General features: G+C 41.5%; 1 protein-coding gene across 4 annotated transcripts in view; it reads left to right on the top strand.

Annotated features, from left to right (window-relative positions):
• PLEKHM3 (pleckstrin homology domain containing M3) overlaps positions 1 to 26,000 on the top strand; it is a 115,323-nt gene that overhangs the window by 30,456 nt on the left and 58,867 nt on the right. For all 4 annotated transcript variants that reach the window (XM_063162357.1, XM_063162361.1, XM_063162359.1 and 1 more), the window contains exons 6-7: positions 3,422 to 3,615; positions 15,007 to 15,070. In XM_063162357.1, coding sequence (XP_063018427.1) covers positions 3,422 to 3,615; positions 15,007 to 15,070 — 258 coding nt within the window. The remainder of the gene's footprint in view (positions 1 to 3,421; positions 3,616 to 15,006; positions 15,071 to 26,000) is intronic.

Below are 26,000 nucleotides of genomic sequence, written 5' to 3'. Positions count from 1 at the left end.
AAGAAGCAGGACTTTAAAGCTTAAGCATTCATTGAAAACTTAATCTATTGTCATCTCACTGTAATAGTGAGAAATTTCGTTTTGCACTTTTTGTAGACAGAACAGATATGAGGTGCCTTGGGAACACAAGCAAATTCTGAGCAACTGCTTTACCTGTCTTTGTGTGAAAGTGCTCAGAGAGGTGAATTTAAGAAAGGAACACAACCCCTCAGGTAAGGAAAACCAACATCATCCCCAACTATTAGGGCAGGAACTAAGGCAGGGAGGGAAGGTGAAGATAAGCACACTGCCCTGCCCCTTGTAGGTAGCACAGCACTGCCTGGAAGTGGAGCTTCTGCAGAGGAGGATGTGCTCCTGGCTGCACACCCCAAAGAGGTCCTGCAGGAAATAAGCACATGCCACATTGGATGGTCAGGACTGAGACAGGGCTCCAGGATTCACAAACTGCTTTGTTTTTACACAGTCTGAAATGTGCCTGTCAGTCCACCAAATGGGAAGCAAAATTCAATGAAGAGTTTGCAAACCTGCATTCCTTTCCACTGCCACCTATTCCCCACCTCCTCAGGTGTTTCTGGGGTCTGTCCTGTTTCTGGTAAAGCAAGCACCAAAAAGTACTGTAGGACATGAGCTTTTACAGTGTAACTGTACATGGTTTTCTTTTTATGTTATATGAGCTCAGCAGCTGTAAAATAAGCTGTGGCATCAATTTAGTTTGGAAATTGAGAGGTTCTTGTCTGCTTTTGGTAAGACAGGTCATGAAAATCAGAAACAATGAACCTCTGTTGAGCTGTCTCTTCCCATACCCAGGATCTTGAAAAACAGCAATGCACTTAACATCTGGTAGCATATGGGTAGGAAAAGAGAAATCTTCTTGGCAGCAGTAGAAGCTCTTTGAAAGGACTTGCCAGTTAGACATGTTTCTTCTGTCAAACCAAAGCTGCAGCTCAGTGCCCAGGTTTGCTTTTTTCCCCATGTCTCCTACTGTTTTCATATTTGTATTTTTCATGTGTTTGTGTGAAGGCAAAAGAAAAGAGGCAGTTCTGTGAACACTCCTCCTTCCTTTTGATTAGGCCAAGTGTTTTCCCTGTTTGCATGCAAAGCCCACTAAATATTGCAGCTTGTTTCAGGTGGCTTTCAGCCTGCACAAAATGCCAGACAAACACAGTAGGAAATGAACTCCCTGTGCCAGAAGGTTTCAGGAGAAGCTGACTTACAGTAAATTGAATTTTGAACTCTAAGTTTGCAGGCTTTAGAAAGGAAAGGTCTGGAATGTTGGCATCCATCCTTTTATGACATTTAAAGTTGAAACCCTCTTGCACTTTGCATCTTCTCAATCCTGGCTGATATAATAGGACTGTTTTACTGCCCAGTAAAACTGGGGGACTGTGAGTATGCTAGGATGTATACTAAAATATTGAATTACTGTGACTGCCCAACCCTTCCTGTTTCTAGACTGTGTTTCAGCCTCTTGTAACATTGCTGTGTTTGGCAATGTGAGTTAATGTTTTACAAGATGTGTGTGCCTGTGTCAGCCATGTAGAGTGGACTGACACCTGTCAGCCAATGATGCTGGGCAAAGCTGCTTTTCCTGCAATCAGCACTCCATGGGTGCATTTTATTGGCAAGGAGAGGGAAGGGTTTGCTTTGCCCTTGTCTTGTTAAAGGCTGCATTCAGACCATGCAGCTGCACAGTAGTGCTTGGTCACCATAGTGCAGGCATGTGGCAGAGTGACTCAGGGGACCTCAGTTGTGGCAGCTTTTTGTTTCTGTGCTCCTGATGCTTCAGGAGAGATGCCCAGTGTGGGGTTCAGGTGTGCACAGGTGTGAGTGCAGTGTTGGACAGGAACCACCCCCCAGCTCCCAAGACAGCAGGGCAGGTGGGTCAGGAGCCCATCACCTTGACAGAGGCTTAAAGCAAGGAGATAGACAAAGACAGAACTCAGCACCTGATCCTCCTGGTGGGAGGAGCTGGTCACTGTGCCGGGCATTCACACACCTCCTCAGGAACCATGGAATACGTCCTTTAATTTGCTCCTTAGTGGAAGAGGACTAATAATTACTATAGATACGGAAGTTGCCAAAGGATTGCTGAGATATTGCAGTCAGATAATTAATGATTGTAAAAGCAGATTGTTTAACTGCAGGTTTGTTTTTTTTTTTTTTTTTTTTTTAATGCACTGCAATAAGCATAATAAAATATCAATGTTGCTAGTGTTAAAAAACTTGATAAGTTTGAGTTTATAGAATTTTGTTCTACAAAATCTGAGGTGCTTTTGTTGCAACATTAGCTCTGATTCCACTCAGATGGCACAGTTCTTTGTACATGCAGGATATTAAAAAAAAAAAATTAGTGGGGCGCTTAATGTAAATAGGTGGGATATTTAATACAGCTTCAGGACCTGGGAAACGTGTGGAGTTATGGTCTGCTATATTTAAAATGCCACATCTTGTTATCTGTGTAGTTATTGGTGGAAGGCTGGCCTTGGCATATTTCTTAGACTTGTATTAAATGTTGTAAAAAGGTTACATCTGGGGCTTGCTTCCCCTGTCAGTAGTTACTGGTGCTGGTTTTGGAAGTGGTGCTATTTATAAGGATGTATATTGTTCTTACCTACAGCACCAGAAGGGAAATAACTTCCTAAATCTCAAGAGGCTGTAGCATGTGTGCCCTTTCTACTTTTGTTGGCCTAACTCATCCCTCCCTTGTCTCAGTGTAAACATTGACTTAGAGGTCCAGGAGGACTAATTGAATAGTGGAACCAGTAATATTTCTGTAGCAGAGTTTCAGGTGATTTGCAGCTCATTTCTTGTAATCCTATCTTCTCTTTTCCAGCTGTGATAAAATGCAGAAATCGGGAATGAGAGGGAATTTGGCCTTTTCACTTAAGGAACAAAAGTCCCGTTCATTTATTGAGATTACAGTAGCTTTTTGCAGGTGGAGATAAAACAGGGCACTATCATGAAAAATGCATTAAAAACTTGCAGATGGAACTTAGGGAGTAATACCAATAAGATTCAGTTTTATTTAATTGTATTTTAAAAAGCACAACAACTTGACTTTTGCCAAAAAGAAAGCAGTGAACAAACAGAAAAATATTAGCAGGGAAGAAACTGGTTATTCAGATTTTAGACTTGAAAAAAATCTAGCAAGCTATGTTACTGTGCAGCAAAAGCATATGTGACTGCAGATATCACTGTACTTTGGGTAAGTAGCTATCTCATACATTCAGTTTTGAAGGGCTTGATGAAGTTTGACTTGGCTATAAGCAGAGACAGTTGGATCTCTCTCAACTCTGTCTCCATTTTTAATGGGTAACAGACTAAGTTTTCAGATGCATAGAATAGCTGACAGATCACAGAGGGGGAGATCTGCTTAGAAAGAGTTTGGAGAAAAGCCTAACTAAACTGCTTTATTTTTTAGGTTTCAAAGCAAGCCAAAGAGTTCCTGGAATATGTTTATGAGGAGCCATTAATTGATATCCAGCAGGAAAATCCCATGTTGTACAGTCATGCTGAACCTCTGGCAACTGTTGTCCGCCTGAGACAGCAGCTGAAATCCCTGCGAGCCTACTTGTTCAGCTGCAGGGCAGCGGTGGCTGAGGATCTGCGTAGAAGGTAAGAGCCACAGCCAGCCTGCAGCACAAGGATGGAGCTTCCTTGGCCTGTTGTCTCTCCTGCTGCCTGTTTTGTTTTCTCTCTCACTCTGATTCTGAAGGCATTACCCATTTAGAAAGGTGTTGTGCTGTATCTGACTTCCCTGGGAAGCTGGGTTATCCTCTGCCAAAGAAAATGATGTTTTAGGGTTTGAATATCTGAAGTTGTTCTTGTCAGCTATTAGCCCTGGGGCATTACACATTGTGGTGAGCATCTTTCACTCCTCCTCAGGCTTTCTGGCTGTGAGTATTTTCAGTCAGATCTGCTAACTCATGCCCCCTGCCATGGCATCACAGTGAGGTAATCACTGCTGGGATCTTTGAAACACCTCACATTGTGACAAAGCATGAGGGGGGCCTGAGTCAACCACCTTTCCAGCACCTCTGCTCTCCTCTGTGGTATGACCTTGCCAGAGGCAGAGGTCAGATGCAGTCCCCTGACACCTGACCCAGCACATGATTTATGCTGGTCTCTTGCTCAGCCAGTATCCATGAGATGGCTGCACTGAATATTTTGTTTATTGGCAAATACATGGTCACAGCACAGCAAAAGGTGTTTCATATTGAGTTTGCTGTGGTGAAAACAGGAGTTTTATAAAAGTTGAACTTCATTTTAGACTTCATCTTAGTCATTCAGCTGCTACTGCATTTTTCTAACAAGGTAAAAATGAACAATTTTCTTAAAACTGTCAAGCCACTGTTGTGATCTTAAAAAGGCCAAGTGGTTCTTGGTGTGGATCTCCAAAAGAAATGGAAAGATGTGTCTGCCCATGCCATACTGTGAAGTGAGTGGCTCTGGGCACATGCAGCTGACCTGATGGATCTGTAAGCATTAGTGTACCCCAGTTTTTAAGACAAAACTTCAAGTAGGAAAGTCACTGCTTTGAAATGGTGAGCTGCCAAAGGGCAAGGAAGCAGGTGACATCAGTAACTGTATTTTGAACACGGTGTTCTAGGGACCTGAATTCTTTGGAAGGGAGAGGAGACTGAACTGGTGTTTTTATCCCAGGTAAGGGGAGCTGGGCTGCTGTTGGATACATAACCTGTGTCATTGCTTTGATGAACTACCTAGAACAAGTAGGAGAAGGATACAGCAACAGGTTTATGGAGAGCATTGCACTGTGGGTTAATATGTGTTTGTGTGTTACTACTCAATTCCTATTATTTGCTAGGGCAGCTTACAGCATTTTAAAAATTAGCATGGTTTTCTTTTACTCCAGAGGATGATGGTATTTTCTTGCAGAGCTGCTTTTCGATGCCATTCTCTTCAATAAAACTGAAGAGAAAAGAAGATTTTTGAAGGTTGTTTAGAAAAAGTAGAAGAAAGAAAATTATGCTTTCTGATTAGTATTGAAAAAAGTAATTCTCTGATTAAAATAGGCAGAAGGAGGCAAGGAATTCAATGGACTTGGGTAAGACAGTAAAAGAAGAGAGTTCAAAGGAGGCCTAGCATAGCAATCAATTGACTAGAGGTAAAAAAGGGATCCTGGAAAGCCAGAAGAAGGAGTTTCAAACAAGGAAGAAAATCTCAGGAAATTGTGTTAATGAAGAAATCAGGACAAAAGAGGAATAACCCAAAATCTGCCTCCAAAATGGAGAGATGACAATTGCTAAGGAAATAGAAGAGGGAGTGGACAAAATGTATCACAGAAATGTGAGTGTGCTCTTTTGGAGCAGAGAGGAGAGAGAAGACATCCCTGTGTCAAAATGAAACAACTAGAAGGAGGACTGGGAAACAATGCTCCTGATGCTCCTTTTTCTTATTCTTCACACCATCTGCAGTTAAAGCTGTGTGGTGAAGAGAAGGGCCCCAGCCCAAGAAAGGTTTGGTTTTGTACTGGGGAAGCATCTCCAGTTGGATAGGACTTGCTACAAGTGTAAAAGCCCCTGAAGGAATGTACAGTACACACCTTAGAGTCTGCCTCCTCCTTGGTTTGTGAAGTCTCCATTGAGGTGAATTTGGTGCTCAGTTGTTCCCTCAGATGTCACCTAAGAGGTATGCAGAGATGAGAAGAAGGAAGTTCTTTTCCCATAAGGATTTATTCCTTGCACAAAATGCTCCCAATGGCTTTGCTGCCTTCATCCAGTATCCCAGTGTGCAGATGTTCACTACCAGTGTGATGACTTTATAGAGCACAGCTGAAAAAGTAAACAAAGAAAATATGTGGTTTTAAATTTTCCTTTGGCTCATCCCAGGGGCAAGTTGCAAAAAAAGGAGGAGTTTAAACAATATGGTGAGACAGCATTCCTAAATTTAGTACTGTTTCCTAATTAAAAGTGAAAGATGGAGAGAGAGAATCCAGTTATCTGTCCTCCTCTAAAAACATTCTTTTTCTACTTGGTCTTCACCTTAGTATGTGAATGACTATTAATCACAAGAGAGTGAACACAGCATCTTGAAGACCTGTCAGGCCCATATAAACAGACTGAAACAAACTGTTAATATTGCTGTCTACAGAGAACTAAAAACAGACTGATTAATTGTATTGGCACCTTGCTGCCTCTGGGACACTGATAGAGCCTGCCTTATTAGGGAAAGGCAGATCACCCTGAGGTTTCTTTTATTAATACTATTTGCATTATCATCTACTTTAAATCTATACCTTGCTCTTCAGCGCAGATCACAAAATGAAGATGGCAATGAAGTTGGAAACTCTTGGTGTCCTCTGTGAAGACAAAACTGTTTACAATGCTAACAGTCACTTTTTTCTGAAGAATTCCAGATGGCTATAAACCAGGTTAGCTCAGGATCCAGTTAGCTTAAATGTGGAAATGTTATTTATAATGTTTGGTGTGCCTAGATAGGTGCTTTGAGAACTTTGAAACTTGGCATCTAGCAGGGAACTCAGGACTGAAACCACGTTATGAACCTTGAAGACGCAAGTGACAAAGTAGAAATAAAGGAAGAAAAAAAGGAAGGAAACGACAGAAGAAATCCTTAATTATAGTAACTAGAAGGCTCACAGTAAAAATGGTCTTTGTCAGTTATAGTGATTTATTCTCACCTATTGCTCCACTGGATTCTACACTTTCATATGTGCGGGGGGAAAAAATAAGGAATATGGACTTGTCTGGGAGGTGAAATAAGGCCCTCCACCAGCATATATGAGCAGTGTTCCTCTGATATTAGCCAGAGGAGATTCCCAACCTGTTGCTGAGCTCCCTGTTTTACAAGGGATGTTGTTATGCCTAGTTAGCTGTAACTGTCAGTATTGCAACACGTCATTTGACTAAAATGTATTTACTGAACAAGTTCTTGCTTGTTTTTGTTGTCTTGCTTGTGTGGATGCTGTTCAGGCAGAGGCATACGGGTCTGAAACCTAGAGCCAAAACAGAATTAGTGCAGGTGGAGTTGTGCAGATCCCACCACCACCTGCAGATGGGGAATGAATGGCCCAGACAAACCAAGATGGAGTCATTAAAATGGATGGCTGGGAAGGAAACAGGATCTCTGAGTCCATTAAATAATTAGGGTATTCTGTGAAACTGTAATGAATGATGCAAGTTCTGTTCTGGGTTTGCTTTGTTCTTGTCATGATTGAAGATTCTTCAAGTCAAGGAACTGGCAGAATGATTTTTGGGGTAGTGTTCAGATGCTTGCATATCTACTGTAGGGTAGGGTAACCTAGGCCAACCTTGGAGCTCCATCTGGGGAGCCCTCTGCTCTCTCAGCTGTACATCTAAACTTGCAGTTCAGGTGCTGCTAGCCCAGATACTTTAGACAGATGGCAGTGACACAAGGTAAATGTTTTGCAGCACTTTCCCCTATGCATTAGTGCTTGGTGCAGTGCCCTGGTACTGTAAGTAAATCTGAATGGTGGTGAGAAGCTTTATAGACAAACTTCCCTCTTGTTACTCATCTCAGTCTGATACCATTTGTCTGTCAGCTCCAGAACAGCAATACATCAGTTCTGCCCAGCCAAACTGCAGTGCTAGATGCATCACTTAGCAGGCTCTAGTATACAGTTCTCCTGTACAGCAGCAGGAGGTTAAAGGTACAGCTCCAGTGCTGCAGATGTGTGCTCTTGGCTGAGCCTGCTGGTCTGTCAGCACAGGGTGGAACAAGCCCAGATTCAGTTATGCTGAACAATAGAGTCCTGTCACTTCTACACTGAGGCCTTAGACAGAGCACTTCTGACACAGGAATAGATTACTTTCAAAATATTTGTGTGGCAACTGGGGAACCTGTCTAAACACATCACAGGAATACTGATTGGTCTAATGCAATCACTATACCTCCAAATACCTCATGGATGTGAAGCTGGGGCTATGTCATCTTTCAGACCAAAGACAACAGAAGGTCATTAAGTCATCTCCAGACTGTCAAAGGAGACTCTCCATTTTCTTTGCAATGTTTAGGGCATTTGGGGAGTGGAAAATTCCAAAGCAGGGGAACAAAGGTAGAGATTCTGAAAGCAGTAAACTGCAAAAAGAAAGTGTGAGCAGGGATGAAACAGAAGGATGTGGTTTTGGGGCTCTGAGATAATGGCAAGACCAACAGAAGAAGAAATTTGTCGCGTGGGTGGTTGGAAAGAGGGTGAGAGAGAAAATCATTCAAAGAGGATATCTACATATCCTTAGAGGAAGAACAAGTGTTAAGACCAAACAACCCAAAGTGAGGAAAGGTGAGAAAATAAATGCAGAGAAGTATGCACAACGCATTTGTTGTTTATTTAGATCCTGCATGCCTGTAGTCATTGCAGTAGCTGAAATAAAATTGCCTGTGGATGGAGCTGATACAAACAGACTATCTTCACCTCTTTGCTTCGACTCTTCTTTCTTTTGGAAGATGTAACTGTGCACACAGGATCTTGCAAATTAGCATCTTAAAAAGTGTTTGGCTAAAACTGAGGGGATGGTGTTAGGTGGAATCTGAGCTTTCATTTCAGCTAGAGGTAACAAACAGCTGAAGCATTGAGATGTGTGCCAGAGCAGCCATGATGGAGGCAGTGCTGCTGTCTGTTCATGTCAAGGGAAGGTCAAAAGCACAAGCTAATGCTCTACCATGGTAAGCATCAGCTGAGGAACCTGCCAGAACTTTCCGTGGTAAGTCCACCAGAAGACAGGTGGGTCTTACAAGTTCATGTTAGCATTTTATGGTCTAGAGGGCACACCTGTGGAGGGATAGAATGTAAGAGAATAGTGCAGAAGGCAATCTCACCCCTGAGGAGTTGCAGCTGTACTAATTACTAAAGATTAGGAACAGGCCTGCCCTTAATAGGCTACAGGTGTGTCCAATAATGATGAGTGCTATAAAAGAGTGGGTTAGGTGGTTGAGAAGGGAGCTGGAGTTTTTTTGGCTGTGCTGTGAAGAAGAAGGAAGGAGGAGTCAGTGCTGTGAGGAGCTGTCCTATGAGAGATCACCAAGAAGGTATGGGACTTTTGCAGTAAGATGACAACACACACCTTGTATCTCCTTGTCAAAGAGATGAGTGATATTACATCATTTTTACATTGGTAATTTCCTTTCACCTTTTGAGACCAGGTTGCTTTCAAGAAAACAATTATTTAAAAACAAGTTCCTATTATATGTGGACACTGTGTTAAATATGGCTTGTGCCATTTTTATCCCCGTATTTTTATATCAGAACTTCCAGCAGCAAAGTGCAAAGGTTCAAGGGTGTCTGACAAAAGCAGAGACCATTTTCTTATTCTTAATTTCAAGTTAATTGGGAGCTCTAAATTATTTTGATTTAAAATGAAACTATGTCTCTAATGATCTGTTCTGCTTTTAGTAACAGTGCTACTTGATTAATGAGTTAGATCTGTAGTAATTTTTGTATTTCACAATGTTGTTGTAACCTTGCTCAAGGAACCACAAAGGAGAGGGAGTTGTTGTACTGCATTTTAGTAGGAAGTTTGTAAACTGGTTCAGGATTGCTGATGGATGATAAGAGTAACTGTTTTAACATAGGAGTGCTCATGGGGAATTTCATAACAATGTAAAATAATACCTTACCTGGACATGCTTGCTAATAAATCTAGCACTTAGTGTGGGCTGAAGATATGTGGGAGTGACTGTTCCCAGAACATAACCAGAAGTGTTCATACCTCATGAATGTGAAGTGATTCACAAAAGCTTTTTTGCATAAGCTCATAGAATTAGAAAAAAAAAAAATCCGATATAGTGCCACAAGAACTGAATGAATAAGTAGTGTTTTGGTTTGGTTATAATTCATTCATTTATTTTTACCTTTTGACTTTAAAATCACTAAGTTCCCAAAGCCCTACTTTTTTGAGTAACTTTAGTTGGCTGGAAAGTTTGGGTTCTTCTCTCCCAATAAACTTACAGGAGCTAAGATTACCAAGGAAATAAAAAATAAAAAGCCTGAAGAAAGCTATAAGAACTAACAACACTGGAAAAATCCTGCCTTTCCCCCTCACTGTTGATGCTGTTCTCTACCTTGAATTGACAACGTCCATATCAAATGAATTGCAAGAGAAAACCCAGCAAGAAATGTTATTTACCTTGCCATATGTATTTGGGATAACTAGCAACTCACTGATACCCCTCTGTACTTCTAGAACCAAACAGTAAGTCTGAAAATTTGGAGCTGCTCTCAGTGCGATCAGAGTGCACACGGGTCCTTGCCCCACACGTGGCTGCAGGCTCGGGACCAAAGAGGGCTCTTGCCCCTTGTTCAGGGCCAAAACCCACAGGAACAGTGCTCATCAGCATGTGCTGGCCTTCAGCTGCTTTGCTGAGCTCCAAAGGTGTAAGCTGCAGTGCCAGGGTATGAGCTGTGCTGCAGGAGGAAGCGGACTTGGTACCCCGGTGCTGTGCCAGCTGTGGGTGTAGCAGCTTCCTGCACAGGGCTGGAGGGGAGGCTGAACGCAGTGCTGTGCTGGGCCGGGTCATCTTCGTCCCCTGTGAGTCACAGCTCAGTCATCATACACTTCTCAGCCTGGCCAAACCAGACCCATTGAAACCTGGTGCCTCCTTCCCTCCCTTCCCCCCTCACATCCTAGGTTTTAAGAGGCTTTTTGGTAAAAAGGAGACTTGGTTGTGCCCACCTGTCACCTAACTTGATTTCTTTTGATTGCACTATAAAAAGAAGAGTTCCCCCTGCTTATCACATTTGTACTTTGGTTATAGTGTCAGGCATAGGCAGATTAATTTGTTGTAGCTTTAGCAGAGCTGTCAGGGTATTTAACCCATTGAAGAAAAATTACCTAGGCTGGTGATAAACAGGCTTTAAATGCAGAGCAATTACTTAGTGCTAACAAAGCACCATGACTACACACTTGATCCAAATGCAAAAAGCAAATTCTTATCAGTGGTTCTGTTTGCAGGAGGACACTAAAAGATAACCTTTGTTTGTGCAAATACTTACCTGATAAGATCATCCTAGAAGGAACAGATGAAATTTCTGTCTTGCCTGAAGGTTGTACTTCAGATTACAGAGTATCGAGCAAAAAAGAATAATAATCAGAAACTGAGAATGCTCCTTTCTTTCTTTTAGTTGGATCCAAAGTCCTGGATGATGTGTTTCTTTTCTGCTTGCATTGATTGTGTTTATATCTAGGACATAACAATAAAGCAGTTTAAAGACCTTTAACCAATAGGACTTTGGTTTTCATTGTTCACAGTAGCTGGCAAAGCTAGAGGCTGGTTAGCATTGAACTTGGTTTGTTCATTGCAGGTTAAACCCTGACTGGTAGCCAGGATTTACAGCACAGCAGTCCTGTGACTCACCAGTGGTGAAACTGGTCCGGGAGTTTCCAAGCTGGGAAAGCTTAGGAGGTGCTTTTAGTGGGACATGCGCTTGATGCCATTTGCCTCTCGGGGGTCACAGGTCACCTTCTGAAGCTGCAGAGGTTTGAGTTTTTATTGTGATGAGTCTTAACGTCTTGCGTTTGACCTCTGTCTGGTTCACTCCGGTTTCTTTTCTGTGTTAAGATTTGACTGAAAGGCCGCTGTTTATTGAATGCTCTTAATTGACCAGTTTAAAAAAAATCTAGTTAGTTGTATCACATCAATCAAAATATTTACAAAATTGACATATTTTATTTTGCTTTCAAATGACTAATTGGAGAGTTCCCATTTGGTGTTTATAAAAGACCTTTATATTAAGGGAAAAGTAATATTCAGGCACATTTTGGTCTTTTTGTATCCAGGCCTTGTATTAATCTAAGCATGCTCAAAGCTCCTGACGCAACCTTGTGCAGACACTAAACACGTATTTTCTAGTGAAGTGTTCCTAGGTGACATTATCTTAGCCTGCTCTGGGTCTCTGTGAGATTTTTGGACATGAGTGTGATTTTGGGCTGATCTGGAGGCCTTGTAGTACTTTGTCTGGATGCTAATGCTGTGGTGTGGTGTTTGTGTGAGCCCCATCTCACCTGCTGTTCTCTACTGACTTTGGTTTCCTTTGAACAATTTCAGTTGTAGGTGACAGAAGGACAGAGGTAGCATAGACACTACTTTCCTACTAACTGCATGGGAGGAGGCCTCTGTGTTGGGAAGCAAGAGGCTCTGAATTAGTCCTGTGTGCCTCCTACTGAACAGGATTTATATCAGCCATGACCTCATTAGGCTCAGAGAACCTGTGCAGGCAAGCAAATGGTTGGAAACTGGCCATCAGTCATTTTCTTGCTCACTGGAGGACTTGATCTGTATGGATTTCCTGCCCCAACTGATTTGCTTGCATTTTATGAGGGTTTTTTGAAAATGTGTTTGGGTTTGGTATTTTGGTGCCTGTTATACTCTTGTTCCCCACCCACTGGAGGCTGACAAAAACTGGCAATGAACAGATGCATTTTTGGGAGGTGGCTTCCCCAGTTACATTCAGGTAGCTGTTGAGCTTTGGGTTTTTCTTTCCAAACAGGACTAATAGGAATTTTCTGGAGAACAACTTAATTGCAAACATGCAGCACAGCAAGACCTGTTTTTATGGAGTTGCTCAGCTTGCCACAGGTGTGGTGAAAGCGCTTCATTTATATGAGTGGGGGCTGAGCTGCCTCCTTCTAGGCAACTTCAGGGTTTCACAGTCACGGGGCTCTGGCTTCCACCTTTGGTGGTGTGAGCAAATGTTGAGGGAGTGTTTTGCACCTCTGCATTTACTGGGAATCATGCAGGGACTGGCCTGGTTACTTCATGACTTCTGTAAATGCTGTTGCATTCGTGAGCTTTGGCTGCCTGGCTGTTCCTCTGTGGCCTACCACAGAGAACCAATGTTAATTGTTCAAGTCAGTAGAAGGACTGCACATCTGGAGCTGCACCAGCCTTACTTACTGAGGGGTTTTTTATGCCTCAGTTCCTGTAGCAATGGAAATAAAATCACACCCCTCCCTTAAGTGCTGAGTATATGTGTGTGTGTGTATATAAATATATATGTATGTATATAAATGTTTTGCATAAAACTGGGAGGGTAATGCCTACTTTTTTTTTCCTGGAAGGAGATTTGGAAGGGAGGAGGTGTGTGTTGGATATCAGCTCTGCAGAGCTATTGCTGCAAATCAGCATGTTTTAAGGAAGGGGACAGGTATAGGGATTTGTCACCAGGGCCTATGCTGGCTGAGACTTGTCTGATGAAGGAATTTGGTTGATCATGAGTTTGCTTTTCACCTGCACACTTTTTGCTAGGAGTTAGAACTTGCAGGAAATAAAGAAATAAAATGCCATCCTTGAAGGCAGGGGGAGTGTGATGTTAGTCATCAATACTAGTCATTTACAGTTTTTGCCTTATGGGCTATTCATGCTGTTTGCTGAACAAGAAATATTTCATTAGCTAATTGTTTTCCTTAGCAGGGCTGTAAGGGCATCAGCAGATAATACAGGTTCTGGCAAAGCTGTTTAGGGCCTGCCTGTATGATAGGGAGGAATGACGGTAAATTTTAATGAAAGAAATTCTATCTGAGCTGAAAAAATACTAATGCTTCAAAATGTTGTTCAGAGTTGACTCCGTATCTTTTAATAACTCTCCTATGTGCAAATGAGCAATTCCAGTCTGATGTCTGGATTTGACTGTTTTGCAGTGGTCTTTGACATTGTGCCAAATGTATTCTGAAGGTGTGATGCAGCAGAGCCACTGCAACACAGTCCCCTGAAAAAGGAGCAATAGGAAAACCTACAGAGCTGAAAGGGAAAAATGGCAATGCCCTAGTGAGATTGCAGCTGAGAATTGGGTGTGTAGAGTGGATATGCTTGGTGAGTGAGAAGGAGCAATGGCACAGTCCTGCTCCAGCAGAGTGCCATAAGATGGGTGGTCTGCAGTTCGCAGTGCTTTGCTTGCAAAACTCTTCTCCTCCTACCCCGATAACTCTTAAATTTTTTTCAAAAGTACAAAAGGAATTATGAATTATTTGTACTGCCCACCTTAGCTGCAGTGAGAGGTCCTAGCCCTTTCAGTACAGCTTTCAAAAGTATCAGTATAAGGCTGTTGTTTAAGACAACTAATGGAATATCAGAAACAGATGCATTTTCATTATTTCTTAGAATCCATGTTCTGTGGAAAGATTGCATTTGGTAGTTTTATTCTCTTGTTCTGTGGTTTAGCTGGTTATGTCATTGCAGCTTCTCTGTGCATGCACATAAAGATGTTCTTTTTCTGTTCCTGACATCTTTATAGCAGATGCATACGTTTTCATAAATGTTTTTAATTAATATCCACTTAAGTTCCAATGTCCTTTTTTTCCCCCTCTGTGATGTTATATTAACCCAGTTTTTCATTTTACTGCCTATCAGTCTAATTAGGGCATCTCTTCTCTGTTCAGTTTTCTGTAATTTAGCTTTACTTATCAGGTCTATCAGTACATAAGCAATGGTCTTTCCTGAAACCTTGGCTAATGTAAAGTAAATGTTGCTTTCTTAAGTAAGTCATTTACAGACTCTATACCAATACATATATTTCTGTATGGAAAGGGGAATTGATATCAGTCAGCTTGATTTTGGAAGAACAGTATCTGCATGGCCTTTTCCCCCAGTATAGTTATTTCAGTTACAAAACCATAAATCACATGTGAAGCTAAGTGTTACAACTTTGTTGCAGACCAGAATCTTGTCTGAGGCCATAAGAAATACTTCTAATATGTTGTTTGCATTATTTATTTTTGTTGCTGCATTAATTGTTTAAAGACTCATCGTTTGTGGTCAGAAAGAGCTTTCAGTGACTGTTAATGTCTCAGTATATGACCTGACAATATGAGAATGACACTGGCACAGAAATTCCTCTTATTGTGGGACTATTGTGCCCATGCAGAAAACTGTAAAAACAGGTGGTGCTTAGAGGGTGATATGATTCTAGTTTCTTTCTCTCTAACATCACTGTCCTGCTGTTATTTGGTGGGGAGAGGAAGCTTAGGAGTTTCCCAGTCAAAAAGGTGTGACACATACCCATTTGTCTCTTTTCAGGATCTTTCCCAGAGAGTACCTTCTTCAACAAATCCATCTTTATTCTCTGGCAGACCTTCAGCAGGTGAGTGTCTTTGGTTTATTCTACCTGTTACACATGGAGCCTGTTCTCACCTTCAGAGCTAAATGTACATTTCCCTTCTAAGGGAATACCTGTACTTCCAAGCTGTTTCTGTGGTTTGTAGTTTAGTATAAAAATGAGTTAATGGTGTCATTGATTAGGGATGAAAGTCTAGAGCATCAGTGTTCAAATAGGGATGGAAAGACACTGTGAAAGAAAGCTGTAGTCTGTAAAGAGAACTTTGCTATGAGAAATTTTTCATCTGCTCAATAAATTCTCATCAGTCTTAGCCCATAGGTGATGAATAGTATTTATTTCTTTGCTTGAAAGAGTAGTTGTTTGGGAATTTTGAAGTTGGTAAAGACCCTAATGCAACGTGATTATTTACAAATCTGCTGAGTATTGCCACGAGGAGGGGGCAGGGTGGACCCAAACCTCAGCCAGCCTACTACACAGAGCTGAGCCATGCAGTGTTACCATGACAGATGTGACCATGGAAGAGGTAATGTGCCAGCAGAATTTGTCTTTGCATTGTTATTGATTCAACTAAGCAAGAACCTTGAAGTACATTTACCTGAGAAGCAGAATTTTATTATGTAACAGATTACACAAGAAGAATTTGGAAAAAAGAGCTGAAAAAGGGAGACTAGGGAATCTAAGGTGAGTGTGCTGCAATGCTGAGATGCAAGTGGAGGAAGCAATGAGGTGAGGTGTGCTGGCTGACCTGGGCACCTCTGTGTTCACACTAATGCTCCTGCCAGTGGTGTGTAAAACAGTATTTTAAACTTTTCACCTGTTTCCCTTCTCTAGTGGTGCCTTTTCTGCAGGATAAGAGTAGCATAGTCAGCTCTGGATGTTCAGCTGACACATTAGGTTGAGGTAGTTCAGATGCCCCTCAGAGCTGGGGACTACAGAACAACAGGAAACGTGGCTTTTGTTGGCTGGTAAAATCACAGGCTAGAAATTATTCCATATATAAAATAAAAAGGCCAGTTGCCTGAGGTCTGAAGCTGCTTCCACATCTTTTCAGCATGTTCTGCTATCTCATCTTTAATAATCAAGCCATGAAAAAGCGAGCTACTTAACTCCAGAGCTGCAGTCTCCCTGGTGGGCCTGTCTATTAGCCCCCAGTGCTTTGTAAGCTGCTTAATCAGTTCCTAACATTGGTAGTAGATATTTTAGAAGCAAGCAGCAGCTTATCAAGCACCCTGGGGGAGAGAAGGAGGGTAGAAGTCGTAGTTCATGCATTGATATAGCGCTTTCCTATAACATGTTTCTTTGTGTTTGCAAGACACCTTCTCTTCCCCAGAGGTGCCCAGTCCCAAACTTATCATATTTAGAGGCAACATAATTTGATTATCATTTCTGCTGGGGTGGGTTAAATTACATTTGCCTTTTAATCCAGCTATATCCTTGTTGTGAGCATGGAGAGGGTTTTCCACATTTCAGAGGCTCCAAGTTTGAAATCTGGTTGCCTGCTTTTTGTCGAAGTGGATCCAGAGTGGAAAAGAGAGGAGGGCCGAATAAGAGAATGACTCCAATGGTTAGATAAATACTAATACCCTTAACAGCCCCTCACTCCTGTCTGCTTTGCCCCTTACTGCTGCTTTCTGCCAGTTGCTCATCATTTTCCACTGACCTGCAGTTTGGGTAGTTTTAATCCTGAAAGTTTTTCCTCCTTTTGATTCCTCTGCTGCCTATTTCCTCATATCCATGAACTGCTTTTGCACTGTTTCCTGCTGTCATGTAGATTGCATGTGTTTGGGGAATTAACCAAAAGGTTTATTAAAGATTAATGGAAAGATAAGGCATGGTGAGTGAATTAGAAAAGCAGAGAGGGGTAATCTGTAGATATAAGCAACCTTTACCCTGGTTAGTCCCAGCTCAATTCTGATTTGCTTCCTAGCCAAGTTCCCTTTAAAGATCCTAGAAAACATGGTTGTTTCCTACCCAGCAGCTGAGTTTCAAAAATGGGATTTGAGGGTCTGTTCTTAGTTCAAAAAGGTTGAAGTGCCTGTTTGCCAGTAGATGAAGCAGTTTATAATAGTACTCTAAAATAAAATTCAATATCAATCTCTTTCCAAGCTTAACAGGGCCTAGATGATATGAGTCTGGCAGAGTAAATACTTGGGCTGTCTGGTGGTTTGGGGATGGTTGTCACTTGGATCCATTTGGATAGGGCTCTAGTGGGGAAGACTTCACTGTGAGGTTAAAAGCAGAGTGAAAAAAGATTGGAAAAAAGTGGCCTTACTTTTGGAAATTTCCCAGATCCTGGTGAGGCAGTGCTTTTTGCTAGCACTTGTATTGTTAACAAATGCTTGTAGTGCAGGTGTCAGTAACCAAAGAGGCAGCAAGTGACAGACTTTATTTGTATGTACACACAAATGCATACATGGACTCCAGAAGGTTTTGCTGCAGCCCAAGGCCTCATGGACTACATTAAAGTTTACAGAAGTCTATCTGTGGCATTCCTGTGGGTAGATGTTTTTAGAATCCTGGTGTCAGCAGACAAGATAACTGATGAGGTGTGTTCAGACTGAATAGGCAGAAACACCAAGTGTGATTTAACAGGCACAAAACCCACAGCTTGCTGTTCTGCCTCATTGGCTGCACTTGTTTGTCTTTGCAGCCTCGTGTCATCTGCCCTGCATTGCCCATAACCCTCTGCATCTCTGTTAGGCAGTTTATCCAGGGTTATTCCAGTCAATTAAAGCTTTCCAGAGGGAGATCTCCTCTTGCTAGGAAGCAAGTATTCACTCCTGAATTTGCTGGTGTTAGCAGACATAATATACTGGAAAAATGGATTTGTTTTATGGACCATGATGTGCTGTTACAGTCCAGGATATTTTCATCCTAAACCTGCTGGAGGTGTGAACTCTTCTCTGCTGACATTACTGATACTTCTGTGCATATATGGACAGAGTTCATGCAACAGGAATTAAAAACTGTCCATTTAGATTTTACAGATGTGATTATGGGGCTGCTTGTATTGAAACTGACAGTTTTTACACTGTTAAATATTGGTTTGCACCAAAGTTGACTCAGACAAGTCTTGTATTTCTTATAAAGAGTAATTCTGGCTCCTTACACTACATAACATGTTGATGGGAGCTTTTGAAGTAAAAGACTAGAAGGCACTATTGTGGTGATTTCCTGATTCAGATAGTTTATCCATAGAGAGTTAACAAATGTCTTGCCTTTTTTAATGTTAAATAGCAAGATACACAAGTGCACAAAACTTATTGCAGTGATGCACAAGAATTTCCACCTGAACATGAGGAAGAACTTTACTCTGCAGTGACCATGCATGGGAACCTGTTGCCACGGGTTGTGGAGTTTTTCCTCTCTGCTGGAGGTATTCAGCAGTTCTGTGCCACATGCTCTGGGGTAACCCTGCTTGAGCAGGGAGGTTGGTCCAGATGACCCACTGTGGGCCCTTTTAGCCTTACACATTCTGTCATTCTCTGATGGTCTTTACTGTAGAAACTCTCTTAATCATGCTAATTATTTCATCCTGGTTATACCAACTCTAAAAGATAGAGTAAAATGAAAAGGATGCACATAAGGGCAAAAATTACTGGATGCCAAGGATGGAAATAGTGAGCAAGATGGGAGATTTAAAAAGATGGTAATTTGAAGACTTGTTTATACAGGAACACTCAGGGAAAAATAATGAGGTGATAAAATATGGGAATTTAAAAAGATGAGTTGAATTACATTAAATCACTATGTAAATACTGTTATTCAAAATATAAGTGGCTTTCATTTCGTTTATCTCCATTTACTTTGGAAACAAAGTGACATAAATTGCATTAAGGCCATTTTCATTCTGAATGTGTATGTCCATACACAGATTTAATGTAGTATAATTTGTCCATTTTAACATTGTAGATAAACTAATCTGTTGAAATTTAGTTAAAACATTATTGACTTCAGATCAACTTTCCTGACTACCCGTAGATGAACCTACAAATAATGTGAAGAACAGTGCAGAGAAAGGATGAACAGGAGAGCCCTGTTCTTACAATAATATGGCACAGATCACACAGTGAGTATGAGGAATGCATAAAAATCCAATGGAATCCTTAATGGAAATGCTTCTCTGCAAAACACAATGAGTATGAGGAGTTTAATGCCACAATAGTGTCACTGGGGCCAGAAATGTATCATCCTTGAGAGGATTAAGTATCCATAATGAGAATATCCACAGTTACAGTACATAAAATAAAGGGATTATAGGATTTCAGACTAGACATACTATACTGAAGGGATTAGGAAGATGTCTCCCCTACTGACAGATCAATGATTTCAGCTTCCTCTGACGTTTGGAACATTGATTACACCCAGCACTGACTACAGCTCTGGGAGCATTTTGGGCTTGCTGCACTGTTGGTCTCACAGAACATTCCTCACTGGGAAATCTTAATGTTTCTGGTCAAGCTTTTCTGCATATAAGGCTTCCTAACCAGAGTGTGGGGAATAAAAATGAGCTTAAATGAAAGTTCTACCTGATTTGAGCCTAATATACTGTTAGATTAGGATTAGAAAGTCTTAGAAGAAGAAATCTAATTTCTAAGGAAATCATTAGATCTCCTTCACTCCTCCAGGCTTTTTACCCACGCTGTACTTTCATTGCACCTTCTAGACAGAAGTGAAGGAGTAGATCAGAGATGCTCTTTCTACTATTTTTATACATGCAAAGCTTTGGGTTGATTTAGACAAGTTGTTTCATCAGTCCCAACAATAGCAAAGAATGCAAGATGTGGACTTCTTTTGCCTTTTACTTGCTGTTTTTTTTCAGAAGTAAAACTTCTTTTCTGGTTACTCAGTCCTCATACCATTGCTGATAGATGCTTAATATAGATAGGTAACATACAGCCTGATGAATTCCAAGCCCATCAGCGGTGGTGTCCCAGCCCAGCAGTTCCTTTTTATTGATACAGTAAAAGGATGGGATGTAGCATCTAACCCACACAGAGGCTGTGCCTGTGGCTGTATTGATTGAAAAAAAATGGGGGGTGGCTAATATGCTTTGGGCTTGCTGTAGTTTCAGAGGTATTACTGAATTTGGTACACGACAAACACCCTCCTGCTCTTGGTGCATGTAGCTGAGCCTGTGAAATCATGAGTGCAAACTGAGTTATATCAGTGAGAGTGTCTGTTGCTGTCATTTGTGTCATTCAGTGATTCAATATAAGCTGTATCATCTTAAGCTTCTATTTACCAAAGAGGTTTCCCTATGTAGCTGTACCAGCGAATTCTTTCAATTTTAGGCAAGCCCTTTTTGTGCTTAAGGGGCAGGAGGTGGAAAATGAGAAAGAGAATTAGGCTTTGGGCAGGCCTGGCTATGCTGAGATGACTGAAGATTTGTCTGTCACAGTTCTCTGTGTGAACTGACTGTGTTCAACAAGGGCAGCAAAATGCCAGGCACATCATCTGTGCCATAGCAGCCACAGTTCAGAGTTCAGCACTGTTGGGAAAACATTGATTCACAGCTCCAGCCTCCCAAGCAAGGGTTGACACAGCGTCTGTGACAGAGGTGTGAGTCCTGCAGTGTGTTACTACCAGTGTAATAAAACCAGATACTTGCCTACATGAATTATGTAAGGATGCATCTTAGACCACAGTGGCATAATGTCAGTAGCTGTCTTTATGAGCTGTGCCTGATTGACAGTGTTCTAAACTAAGTAGATTAGCAGAGGAATATGACAATAGTCCTAGGATGGGAAAAACATACAGTATCTATCTTCATAAATATTAAAAGATCTGATAGCAAAGCAGCAGTTAAACAGCTTGTCTACTTTCCTGTGGCTGTGGCTCCTTTATCACTGAATCACAGAATGGGTGAGGTTGGAAACACCAGAGTGTGTCATCTGGTCCAGCCTCCCTGCTCAGGCAGGGTCATCCTAAAGCACCTGGCACATCATTTATTCTTGTCACTCCCTGGGGGTTGCCAGCACTGAACTGCCTTTCAGCAGAACAGGAAGCTTCAGGTTAGCTGATATTCCCTGAGTGTGTGTAATTCTCAAAGTGCTGACAGCTCTGGTTATAATCAGTGGTAATGGCAGTGATGGTACTGGCGTTTCCTTTTTACCTCAGCTCTGCTGGGGAAGGGAGTGGCTGTCATTCAGAGTGGCTCTCAGGCAGAGAGCAGGGCAGAGCCAGCCAGGTTAGGGCATGAAGAGCTGGTTAGGAGCATTTTGGCAGGTGGCTGTCAGGAAGACAAGTTCATCTGAATTAGGTATTGCAGGCAAGTCTAGAGATCTAGCAAGATCTTTAGTAGGTATTTGTAATGGTAGGACTGGTTCCAGCACTGCATGAAACCAGAATTTTTAACAGGATTTATTAAATACTTGTAGTCCTTTTTAAGTACATGTAGTCCTTTTCCTTGTGAACATGTAATCTAGGCCTCTTGGGCTAAGTGTGGCTATTTAGAATGAAATTCTGTTTAAAATGACCTAGTAATGGTGCCAGGGATTCACAGGAGCTTTTGAGTTGAGATCTCCAGAGATACTTTAATTTTTTTCAGCCTGTAGAAGCAGCAGCAGTAATATAAGTTACCCTTTTCCTGCTGCCTTGTGCTAAACAGGTTTCTTCTGTTATTTTCTGCTGTGCAGAATGAAAAGGCCACTACTGGAGATGTGGATTAGCAGTGTGAAAGATTGGGCTCTGAACTCATTGCTCTACTTCACTTAAAATGATGATTTGGGAGAGCCAGCTGGGTGTTCCTTCAGGACTAGCATCCTAAAAAAACAGATTTCCTAAGAAATAAAATAGTGTCTCAGGGCTACCTGCTTGGATGAGAAAAGAAAAATTTTATTTTTTTTTAGATTTTTCTTTTAAATATACTTCATACTCACAGAGTTTTTTTCTCAGAGTAGCCCTAGCCATTTTCTTGGTATGTTGCTTTCTTGTTCTAAAATCCTTCAGAGATGGATCCTTAAAATGCCCAGATCCAGTCCTATGCAAGGCAGGAAAGTTTCTAATTCTGTGCTGTCACTCATGAAATAACATCTTGCTCAGTGGGCATGTGGAGTCAGTTAATATCTCTGCATGCAATTGCTTGCTTAATCTTAAAAAGTCTATATATACTCTCTGCCTGAATGCATATTTGCTTCTGTATTTAGAGTCACGTATGTTTTTAAGCTAAGTAATGTGCTTTCTTTTTTCTACCAACCAAATTCCTGGTACTCTTTCAACCTTGTTTGATTAGAACAGCCTTTAACCTTTGCTTGAATACCTTTTTCTTAAAACAACCTATAATTCATCCCTGCAACAAGATGAGGAGAACTTGGGGTGTGACAAAATTGGCATGTAGCTGCCTGGAAACCTTGAGGGAAGGAGAAAGGAGGGAAGATGATTGAAGCACAGTGAGTGTGAGTCTTGTTGCAGAGCTGGTGGGGGAGCTGGCACAGGTGATTTCCTGGCATGTTGTTTATACTGAGACAATTCCATCTCCTCTTCACTTGTGTCAGCTTGCATCCAGAGACCTCCTGAAATTTCTGGCATTTCTTCCTTTCAATGAGAAGAGTGGGGGAGGGCTTGGAGAAACCTTGTCATCCTCTCTGTCTCCTGCTATAAATTGACTTAAACTGTCACCAGTTTGTTTTTCCTCTCCCCCAGCCAATGTAAAACTCCATCTTCCCCTCACCCCCTGCCTACGTGTACTTGTCAGATTAGCAGTGTTTGCTCTTGACCTTGTAATTCTTCCTCTTCCCAGTGCCTCTTTTAGTTAGGGGCTAATTTGTGGAATATCTCTCTAATAGCAAATTAAAATGAAACATATTTAGGGTTTTGCTCCAGAAGGACTGTGAACAGCAAATGGCTCTGACATCAGCGCAGACTGCCTGATGCAAACAAGTCAAAGGGGGCTTCTGATTTCTGTTTATTCAAATCTCACTCCTTTAGTTTCCTCTGCTTTAGTTTGATTTATTTGGCAGTTGGTTTTGTGGGGTTCTTTTTGTTCTTTGCAGTGTTTATTGCAGGGTTTCCTTTTGAGTTGCTCTCTGCCCTGTGTGACGAGTTAGTGCAGGACAATGTGCGCTGGTGTCAGCAGTGGGTGAGCAGAGTCCCTGGCTCGCCTGCTCCTGCCCACCCTGCTGTCACCTGTACCACAGGCTGAACAGGCTTTTGGGACAGAGAGGGACTGTGGAGGGTGTAAAGGGAAGAGGAGGGAGAGGGTGGGGTGGGATGATAGCACTCTTGCTGTTGGGAGCAACTGGGATTGGGACCCAGAGCATGCTTGTCACTACTGAAGTTACTGCTGTATTCTTTTTTTAATTTGTTGTATAGCAGTGCACAGTGACTGATTGTAGTGTGCATGCACACAAACAGTAAGAGATCATTCTTTCCTTAAATCACCTGTAATTTAAATAAACAAGATGGGCAGTCTAAAAGAGGTGACTGGGAGTCAAAATGGAGCAAGGAAAGCCAGCTGATTAGTATATTGCACAAAAGATCTGATATCTGCCTCTCTGCAACTTTTACCTCATGATCATCCTTCCTCTTTCCATTTCCTTTTCCTCTGAACTAAAGATTAATTGTGCATTGAAATTATAACAAGAATTTTTTTTTGTGGTGTTAAGAATCTGGCCAACGGAAGAGAAAAAACCCTCAAGGAAATTAGCAATCCACAAGCATTGTCTGTTCCCTAGATATAAATGACTGGCAACTTCCCAGCCGGGGAATGTTTTCCCTTTATTTTCTCTGCAACTTGTACTATCCTTAGCTAAGCATATTGTAGCATGCTTGTTTCCAAGTCTGTGTTTTTATCACAGAAGTCCTGACCACACTGAAATCTTTGTGGGGCAGAGCTTGCATTTACCATTTTGGCTTTAATGCCTAATTTGCATGTTTAATCAATGCAGAAAATACCTGCTTGTTATCCAGTAAACAAACAGGGAAAGGCAATCGTATTTTTCCTGTACCCCCGGTCCACTTTTGCTTGTCCTGACTTGTGACAAAGATTACCTGTGACAAACAGGAGAATTTGTCAGAAAATGGTTTCTGAACTAAATGTTGCAATGTAAGGATAGGAGGTAGAGTGTAAAGATCCTGACTATAGCAGAAGTTCTGAGGTAGGCATTAGGAACAACTTAACAGTTATTCTGAGCACTGGACTGTTGTGGTATCTCTCTGGTAAGAAGTTTTTAACAAAGTCAGACAGTCATTCTAAAAGTGTTGTTTCTAGACCTGTTTTCTTGTCTCATTGGTAGTTCATTTAAAAGCATATTTCTCATGTGTCCTGGAGGTGAAGTAAGATTATTGAATGTTTAGTCCTCCTCCACAAAGCTTCTACTGGTGAAATTTGGAGGGTAGTGAGCATCCAAGTGATAAATTGAAGACCGTCTCTTCAGGATATTTTATCTGCCTTTCATTCAGTCCAGGAAGCATGTTCTCTGTAGTGCTTTAAAGTCCAGGCAAAGCTGGAACTTACCTCTGAGTTTCTTAGGAAAAGGCATGATTCAGACTAGCTTTTTCTGGAGAGGTAGAAAGAAAACAACCAATGGGGGCAGAAACCTTTTCTGCAGAGGATGGTGGAAAGCTGTGCACAATTGTTAACTGCTCATTCAGGTAGCTTCCTTCTGCCAGACATGCCTGTGACATTATTTCTGTGAATTAAAGTCCTTTATATCTCTTCAATTTATGTAATTGGGGATCATGAATGAGTTTCATGTCCACCACCCCTTCTATTTTCTCAGTGCCTCTTGGCCTTTCATGTCTCTTCTGCATTGCGTCAGTGCCTCCTGGCAAATTCTGTCTATGTCTGTCTCTCAGATAGAGCCAAGCGTGTGTCTGGCCTTGAGAAATAATCATAAATTTTGTTCTGTCAGGAGGAGAGGCCAGGACAATCCAGTCTAGATGTGAACCTGTAGTTCAAGGTGTTTTAGGGATTTCATATCACTTAACCCATACCCTCCAGGCATCACTTGTGTCTGACATGTGGATCAGACTGGAGGAATAAGAGCAACAGATTGCTCAGTGCTTCAAAAGAAGGTAATGAAGCAAACCTGTGTCTTTAAAGAGAGTACCTTCTAATAAATGTTATCTGCAGAGAAATACACCAGTCCCTGCATAAGTAGTTAATGTTACTGCTTCAGTGTTGGCTCATAAAACAACTTTATCGCCTCCATGACGATAATGATTAACAAGCTGATTTACAAGGGTGGGGTCACAAAGCCATTTGGCAAATTTAGCTTGTCTCTCAGTGGCAGGAATACAGAACCTGAGTTTTACAGTCTTTTTACCACTTTACCTGGAATACTTAACCCTGGTGGCCAAGCTCTTAGGCAGAGCAGTAGCAGCAGGTTCTCCTTTATGAGGATAATAACCAGAGTTTCCTTCAGTGCTTCTGATACCTGAGGAAGTTTTAGGTCTCAATTTGAGGATTCAGGAGTGCTGGGGACGTTTCACAGGTTCCCATCTCAGTGTTTATTCCCTGGTCACTTAGCCACAGTGAACTGACAGTGTTTACAGGCACACTGTTACATGATGCCTCTGGTTGACTGCCCCTTGTGCAAGAGCTGGCAGAATATCTACCCGAAGATGCGTATAGATTTATCTTCCTACTCTTAGATTCTGGATAGCTTCTGTTAAAATATCCTTCATCTGTTGATTCTCCATTATCTTGGATCTTAAGAAGGGATTTTTTTGTTTAGACTGTGTCAGATTTTTCTTTTATTATCATATCGTAGGAATTACTCTGGGTGCCAAATTTAATTTATGAAGTATTTTAATCCAGAAACACTTTATGTGGTTGTAATATACCATGACACTGTTGAGAATCTAGACTTCTTAACCTTTGCAATTTCTCACATTGAGCAAAACAGTGTATCTGAAAGCTCAGCAAGCTGTATTTCTTTTACTGTCTGTTCTGACAGTCCTAATGTAGGTGATCAAAGATATTTATGATCTCCATTCTAGGTAAACATCT

The sequence above is a fragment of the Melospiza melodia genome, chromosome 8 (genome assembly GCF_035770615.1).
Source record: "Melospiza melodia melodia isolate bMelMel2 chromosome 8, bMelMel2.pri, whole genome shotgun sequence".
Classification (NCBI taxonomy): Eukaryota; Metazoa; Chordata; class Aves; order Passeriformes; family Passerellidae; genus Melospiza; species Melospiza melodia.
The sequence above is the reverse complement of the archived record's forward strand: the minus strand, read 5'-3'. Positions and strand labels throughout refer to the sequence as shown.